The sequence below is a fragment of the Hemibagrus wyckioides genome, linkage group LG01, assembly GCF_019097595.1.
Source record: "Hemibagrus wyckioides isolate EC202008001 linkage group LG01, SWU_Hwy_1.0, whole genome shotgun sequence".
Classification (NCBI taxonomy): domain Eukaryota; kingdom Metazoa; phylum Chordata; class Actinopteri; order Siluriformes; family Bagridae; genus Hemibagrus; species Hemibagrus wyckioides.
The window spans coordinates 584,585-592,084 of record NC_080710.1 but is presented as its reverse complement, the minus strand read 5'-3'; the positions used below and the strand labels follow the sequence as shown (position 1 = coordinate 592,084).

The window sequence follows — 7,500 nt, the reverse complement described above, 5'->3', positions numbered from 1 at the left end:
GTGTGTGTGTGTGTGTGTGTTGTGGTGTACTTTACAATAACATGGTGTTTGTGTATTTCTGTGGCATTTTATATTAATAGTATATTGATAAATGATATTTATTGTATTTTGTGCAATTTGTGTGTGTGTGTGTGTGTGTAGGAGGAGGTGGACAGGGAGATTATAAAGCAGGAGGAGAATGTGGACCCGGATTATTGGGAGAAGTTACTGCGTCATCATTATGAGCAGCAGCAGGAGGTGCTGGCCAGTCACCTGGGGAAGGGCAAAAGACCTCGCAAACCGGTCAACTACAACGACTGCTCCCAGGAGGAACAAGGTAACACACACAGTCTGTGTATGTGTGTGTGTGTGTGTGTGAGACAGAGAGAGAGAGAGAGACACTGATTCAGTTTTATTTAACACTGTAAATAATATTAGATTTTTTTTAAACTCCAAGCAGATTGGCATGATGACCAGTCCGACAACCAATCAGATTACTCCGTGGCCTCAGAGGAGGGAGATGAGGACTTCGATGAGCGCTCTGAAGGTGTGTGTGTGTGTGTGTTTGTTTCTCTGATCATCCAGATTTTTATATTATTATCCACAAACCCACTGTGAGAAATAATGAATCACTAACCTGTCTCTCTCTCTGTCTCTCTGTGTGTCTCTCTCTCTCTCTCTCTGTAGTAAACAACCGCAGGCCAAGTCGTAAAGGTCTTAGAAACGATAAAGAGAAGCCTTTGCCACCCCTGCTGGCCAGAGTGGGCGGGAACATTGAGGTCTTCATTTCTTTCTATTCTTCTTCTTCTTTTTCTTCGTCTTGTTTTAACAATATTTTTATTGATTTTTAAATAGAGACATAACCTACAAGGTAAACATGTAGTGTGAGTTTCAAGGCACACTTGTATTATCTGGATTTATAAACCGCTTACACACCCCTACATAGACCAGATCCATGTGTCACCTGACAGAGTTAGATCTTTTTCCCAAGCAGTTTTAATTTTATTCAAAGTAGTGTAGCTCAAACCCATTAATGTGCTATAAATAGTGGATATTAGGTCTCCACGCAGTGGGGACAGACAGAGGAGATTATCTATAATATTTAGGGAGTATATCAGGAGCCTCATGGAAATTTGGAGGAAGCTAATGAAGTGTCTTATTTGCAAATATCTGAAAAAGTGAGATTTGGAGAGATTAACTTCTTCCTCTCGTTACACTTATTTACTTCCTCCTGTCTTCCCCTGTCTGTCTGTCTGTCTGTCTGTCTGTTCCTGTAGGTGTTGGGATTTAACTCTCGTCAGAGGAAGGCCTTCCTGAATGCAGTGATGCGTTATGGGATGCCTCCACAGGACGCCTTCACCACACAGTGGCTGGTCCGGGACCTGAGGGGCAAATCTGAGAAAGAGTTCAAGTATGTGTGTGTGATGGTGGGGGGGTGGGGGGTGGGTTATTGTGTGGGTGGGATGGTGTCCTGAACAGACAGACAGGTGAAGGGTAGAGCACTGGGCTGAAGAAGGGATGGAAAGAAGGGCAGGCAGATAAACAGAAAATTACTCTCTCAGAGCATAGGTCTCTCTCTCTCTCTGTCTCCTCTGTCTTTTTCTCTCTGTTTCTCTTACTCTCTGTATTTCTCAGGCCATCTCTCTCTCTCTCTCTCTCTCTCTCTCTCTCTCTCTCAGGGTCTCTCTCTCTCTCAGGGTGTCTCTTTCTCTCAGGGTGTCTGTCTCTCTCTCTCTCTCTCTCTCTCAGGGTGTCTCTCTCTCAGGGTGTCTCTCTCTCTCTCTCTCTCTCTCTCTCTCAGGGTGTCTCTCTCTCTCTCAGGGTGTCTCTCTCTCTCTCTCTCTCTCTCTCTCTCAGGGTGTCTCTCTCTCTCTCAGGGTCTCTCTCTCTCTCTCTCTCTCTCTCTCAGAGTGTCTCTCTCTCTCTCTCTCTCTCTCTCTCTCAGGGTCTCTCTCTCTCTCTCTCTCTATCTCTCTCAGGGTGTCTCTCTCTCAGGGTCTCTCTCTCTCTCTCTCTCTCTCTCTCTCTCAGGGTGTCTCTCTCTCTCTCTCTCTCTCTCTCAGGGTGTCTCTCTCTCTCTCTCTCTCTCTCTCTCTCAGGGTCTCTCTCTCTCTCTCTCTCTCTCTCTCTCTCTCTCTCTCTCAGAGTTTCTCTCTCTCTCTTTCAGGGCGTATGTCTCTCTGTTCATGCGTCACCTGTGTGAACCGGGGGCTGATGGCGCTGAAACCTTCGCTGATGGAGTTCCGCGTGAAGGGTTGTCACGGCAACACGTCCTAACACGCATTGGTGTGATGTCACTGATACGGAAGAAGGTCTGTGTGTCTGTGTGTATGTGGTTACTGACAGGTGATTGGTTGCTGGTAGTTACTGATGTGTGATTGGTTGCTGGTGTAGTTACTGATGTGTGATTGGTTGTTGGTGTGGTTATTGACAGGTGATTGGTTGCTGGTGTAGTTACTGACAGGGGATTGGTTGCTGGTGTAGTTACTGACAGGGGATTGGTTGCTGGTGTAGTTACTGACAGGGGATTGGTTGCTGGTGTAGTTACTGACAGGGGATTGGTTGCTGGTGTAGTTACTGACAGGGGATTGGTTGCTGGTGTAGTTACTGACAGGGGATTGGTTGCTGGTGTAGTTACTGACAGGGGATTGGTTGCTGGTGTAGTTACTGATGTGTGATTGGTTGCTGGTGTAGTTACTGACAGGTGATTGGTTGCTGGTGTAGTTACTGATGTGTGATTGGTTTTGGTGTAGTTACTGACAGGTGATTGGTTGCTGGTGTAGTTACTGATGTGTGATTGGTTGTTGGTGTGGTACTGACAGGTGATTGGTTGCTGGTGTAGTTACTGACAGGTGATTGGTTGCTGGTGTAGTTACTGACAGGGGATTGGTTGCTGGTGTAGTTACTGACAGGGGATTGGTTGCTGGTGTAGTTACTGACAGGGGATTGGTTGCTGGTGTAGTTACTGACAGGGGATTGGTTGCTGGTGTAGTTACTGACAGGGGATTGGTTGCTGGTGTAGTTACTGATGTGTGATTGGTTGCTGGTGTAGTTACTGACAGGTGATTGGTTGCTGGTGTAGTTACTGATGTGTGATTGGTTTTGGTGTAGTTACTGACAGGTGATTGGTTGCTGGTGTAGTTACTGATGTGTGATTGGTTGTTGGTGTGGTACTGACAGGTGATTGGTTGCTGGTGTAGTTACTGACAGGTGATTGGTTGCTGGTGTAGTTACTGATGTGTGGTTGGTTGCTGGTGTAGTTACTGACAGGTGATTACTGAAAGGTGATTGGTTGCTGGTGTAGTTACTGACAGGTGATTGGTTGCTGGTGTAGTTACTGACAGGTGATTGGTTGCTGGTGTAGTTACTGACAGGTGATTGGTTGCTGGTGTGGTTACTGACAGGTGATTGGTTGCTAGTGTGGTTACTGACAGGTGATTGGTTGTTGGTGTGGTTACTGACAGGTGATTGGTTGTTTGTATAGTTGCTGACAGGTGATTGGTTGCTGGTAGTTACTGATGTGTGATTGGTTGCTGGTGTAGTTACTGATGTGTGATTGGTTGTTGGTGTGGTTATTGACAGGTGATTGGTTGTTGGTGTAGTTATTGACAGGTGATTGGTTGTTGGTGTAGTTACTGATGTGTGATTGGTTGCTGGTGTAGTTACTGACAGGTGATTGGTTGCTGGTGTAGTTACTGACAGGTGATTGGTTGCTGGTGTAGTTACTGACAGGTGATTGGTTGCTGGTGTAGTTACTGACAGGTGATTGGTTGCTGGTGTAGTTACTGATGTGTGGTTGGTTGCTGGTATAGTTACTGACAGGTGATTGGTTGCTGGTGTAGTTACTGACAGGTGATTGGTTGTTGGTGTGGTTATTGACAGGTGATTGGTTGTTGGTGTAGTTACTGATGTGTGATTGGTTGCTGGTGTAGTTACTGACAGGTGATTGGTTGCTGGTGTAGTTACTGACAGGTGATTGGTTGCTGGTGTAGTTACTGACAGGTGATTGGTTGCTGGTGTGGTTACTGACAGGTGATTGGTTGCTGGTGTAGTTACTGATGTGTGGTTGGTTGCTGGTATAGTTACTGACAGGTGATTGGTTGCTGGTGTAGTTACTGACAGGTGATTGGTTGCTGGTGTAGTTACTGACAGGTGATTGGTTGCTGGTGTAGTTACTGACAGGGGATTGGTTGCTGGTGTAGTTACTGATGTGTGATTGGTTGCTGGTGTAGTTACTGACAGGTGATTGGTTGCTGGTGTAGTTACTGACAGGTGATTGGTTGCTGGTGTAGTTACTGACAGGGGATTGGTTGCTGGTGTAGTTACTGACAGGGGATTGGTTGCTGGTGTAGTTACTGATGTGTGATTGGTTGCTGGTGTAGTTACTGACAGGTGATTGGTTGCTGGTGTAGTTACTGACAGGTGATTGGTTGCTGGTGTAGTTACTGACAGGTGATTGGTTGCTGGTGTAGTTACTGATGTGTGATTGGTTGCTGGTGTAGTTACTGACAGGTGATTGGTTGCTGGTGTAGTTACTGACAGGTGATTGGTTGCTGGTGTAGTTACTGATGTGTGATTGGTTGTTGGTGTAGTTACTGACAGGTGATTGGTTGCTGGTGTAGTTACTGACAGGTGATTGGTTGCTGGTGTAGTTACTGATGTGTGATTGGTTGTTGGTGTGGTACTGACAGGTGATTGGTTGCTGGTGTAGTTACTGACAGGTGATTGGTTGCTGGTGTAGTTACTGATGTGTGATTGGTTGTTGGTGTGGTTACTGACAGGTGATTGGTTGCTGGTGTGGTTACTGACAGGTGATTGGTTGCTAGTGTGGTTACTGACAGGTGATTGGTTGTTGGTGTGGTTACTGACAGGTGATTGGTTGTTTGTATAGTTGCTGACAGGTGATTGGTTGCTGGTAGTTACTGATGTGTGATTGGTTGCTGGTGTAGTTACTGATGTGTGATTGGTTGTTGGTGTGGTTATTGACAGGTGATTGGTTGTTGGTGTAGTTATTGACAGGTGATTGGTTGTTGGTGTAGTTACTGATGTGTGATTGGTTGCTGGTGTAGTTACTGACAGGTGATTGGTTGCTGGTGTAGTTACTGACAGGTGATTGGTTGCTGGTGTAGTTACTGACAGGTGATTGGTTGCTGGTGTAGTTACTGACAGGTGATTGGTTGCTGGTGTAGTTACTGATGTGTGGTTGGTTGCTGGTATAGTTACTGACAGGTGATTGGTTGCTGGTGTAGTTACTGACAGGTGATTGGTTGTTGGTGTGGTTATTGACAGGTGATTGGTTGTTGGTGTAGTTACTGATGTGTGATTGGTTGCTGGTGTAGTTACTGATGTGTGATTGGTTGTTGGTGTGGTACTGACAGGTGATTGGTTGCTGGTGTAGTTACTGACAGGTGATTGGTTGCTGGTGTAGTTACTGATGTGTGGTTGGTTGCTGGTGTAGTTACTGACAGGGGATTGGTTGCTGGTGTAGTTACTGACAGGGGATTGGTTGCTGGTGTAGTTACTGATGTGTGGTTGGTTGCTGGTGTAGTTACTAATGTGTGATTGGTTCTGTCCTGCAGGTTCAGGAATTTGAGCATGTGAATGGTCAGTGGTCAATGCCATGGATGAAGGAACTTGAGGAGAATAAAAGAGCAGTGGCTGCTGCCATGGGAGACGACCCCAAAACACCCTCTACTGGAACACCTGGAGACACCCAACCTAACACACCTGCACCAGGTGCTACCTGATGTTACTTCGTAACCGCACACTTATATCAAGCTAAAGTAACAAACCGCGCAGTGGAACAAGGCTAATAAAGTTCTCTAGCGATTATTAATACCTCTGTTCTGTAGCTCATTATATAGTGAATATATATTAAACCTCGCCTCTCCCCAATTAGAGGAGCTGTCCAGAGGGGAGGAGTCAGAGCGAGAGATGGAGGACAGGATGGAGGGAGAAGGAGAGAAAGACAGAAGGAGCACTCGCACCCAGGACGACGAGGTACTGACCACCAGACATCTGTCTATCTCTCTCCCTACTTCTGTCTGTCTCTCTCCCTACTTCTGTCTGTCTGTCTGTCTCTCTCCCTACTTCTGTCTGTCTGTCTGTTTGTCTGTCTTTCTCCCAACTTCTGTCTCTCTCCCTACTTCTGTCTGTCTGTCTGTTTGTCTGTATTTCTCCCAACTTCTGTCTCTCTCCCTACTTCTGTCTGTCTGTCTTTCTGTCTTTCTTCCTACTTCTGTCTCTCCCCCTACTTCTGTCTGTCTGTCTTTCTGTCTTTCTTCCTACTTCTGTCTCTCCCCCTACTTCTGTCTGTCTGTCTTTCTGTCTTTCTTCCTACTTCTGTCTCTCCCCCTACTTCTGTCTGCCTGTCTGTCTGTCTCTCTCTCTCTCTCTCTCTCTCTCTCTCTCTCTCTTTCTATTTCTGTCTCTCTCCCTACTTCTGTCTGTCTGTCTGTCTCTCTCTTTCTACTTCTGTCTCTCTCCCTACTTCTGTCTGTCTGTCCCTACTTCTGTCTGTCTATTTGTCTCTCTCCCTACTTCTGTCTGTCTGTCTCTCTCCCTACTTCTGTCTCTCTTCCTGCGTCTGTCTGTCTGTCTGTCTCTCTCCCTACTTCTGTCTCTCTCCCTACGTCTGTCTGTCTCTCTCCCTACTTCTGCTTCTCTCCCTACTTCTGCCTGTCTTTCTCTCTCTTTACTTCTGTCTCTCTCTCTAATTCTGTCTCTCTCCATACTTCTGTCCATTTGTCTGTCTCTTTCCCTATTTCTGTCTATCTCTGTCTGTCTCTCTCCCTACTTTTGTCTATCTGTCTGCCTGTCTCTCTCTCTGCTTCTGTCTGTCTGTCCGTCTCTACTTCTGTCTGTCTCTCTCTCCCTACTTCTGTCTTTCTCCCTGCTTCTGTCTGTCTGTCTCTACTTCTGTCTGTCTCTCTCTCCCTACTTCTGTCTCTCTCCCTAGTTCTGTCTATTTGTCTCTCTCCCTACTTCTGTATGTCTGTCTGTATGTCTATCTGTCTGCCTGTCTCTCTCTCTGCTTCTGTCTGTCTGTCCGTCTCTACTTCTGTCTGTCTCTCTCTCCCTACTTCTGTCTTTCTCCCTGCTTCTGCCTGTCTGTCTCTACTTCTGTCTGTCTCTCTCTCCCTACTTCTGTCTCTCTCCCTAGTTCTGTCTATTTGTCTGTCTCTCTCCCTACTTCTGTATGTCTGTCTGTATGTCTGTCTGTCTGCATTTCTCTCTCCCTGCTTCTGTCTGTCTGTCTCTACTTCTGTCTGTCTCTCTATCCCTACTTCTGTCTCTCTCCCTAGTTCTGTCTATTTGTCTGTCTCTCTCCCTACTTCTGTCTGTCTGTCTGTTTGTCTCTTTTTCTACTTCTGTCTACCTGTCTGTCTGTCTCTCTCCCTACTTCTGTCTATTTGTCTGTCTCTCTCCCTACTTCTGTCTAACTGTCTGTCTCTCCCCCTACCTCTGTCTGTCTGTCTGTCTGTCTCTCTCCCTACTTCTGTCTAACTGTCTGTATCTCTC

General features: G+C 46.3%; 1 protein-coding gene across 8 annotated transcripts in view; it reads left to right on the top strand.

Annotated features, from left to right (window-relative positions):
• The window catches only part of chd4b (chromodomain helicase DNA binding protein 4b), an 84,481-nt gene that overhangs the window by 47,860 nt on the left and 29,121 nt on the right, over positions 1 to 7,500 (top strand). For 7 of the 8 annotated variants that reach the window (XM_058401817.1, XM_058401790.1, XM_058401808.1 and 4 more), the window contains 7 exons: positions 142 to 316; positions 437 to 526; positions 667 to 758; positions 1,257 to 1,390; positions 2,147 to 2,291; positions 5,559 to 5,715; positions 5,879 to 5,979. In XM_058401817.1, coding sequence (XP_058257800.1) covers positions 142 to 316; positions 437 to 526; positions 667 to 758; positions 1,257 to 1,390; positions 2,147 to 2,291; positions 5,559 to 5,715; positions 5,879 to 5,979 — 894 coding nt within the window. The remainder of the gene's footprint in view (positions 1 to 141; positions 317 to 436; positions 527 to 666; positions 759 to 1,256; positions 1,391 to 2,146; positions 2,292 to 5,558; positions 5,716 to 5,878; positions 5,980 to 7,500) is intronic. The other variant, XM_058401782.1, reaches the window with a different exon arrangement.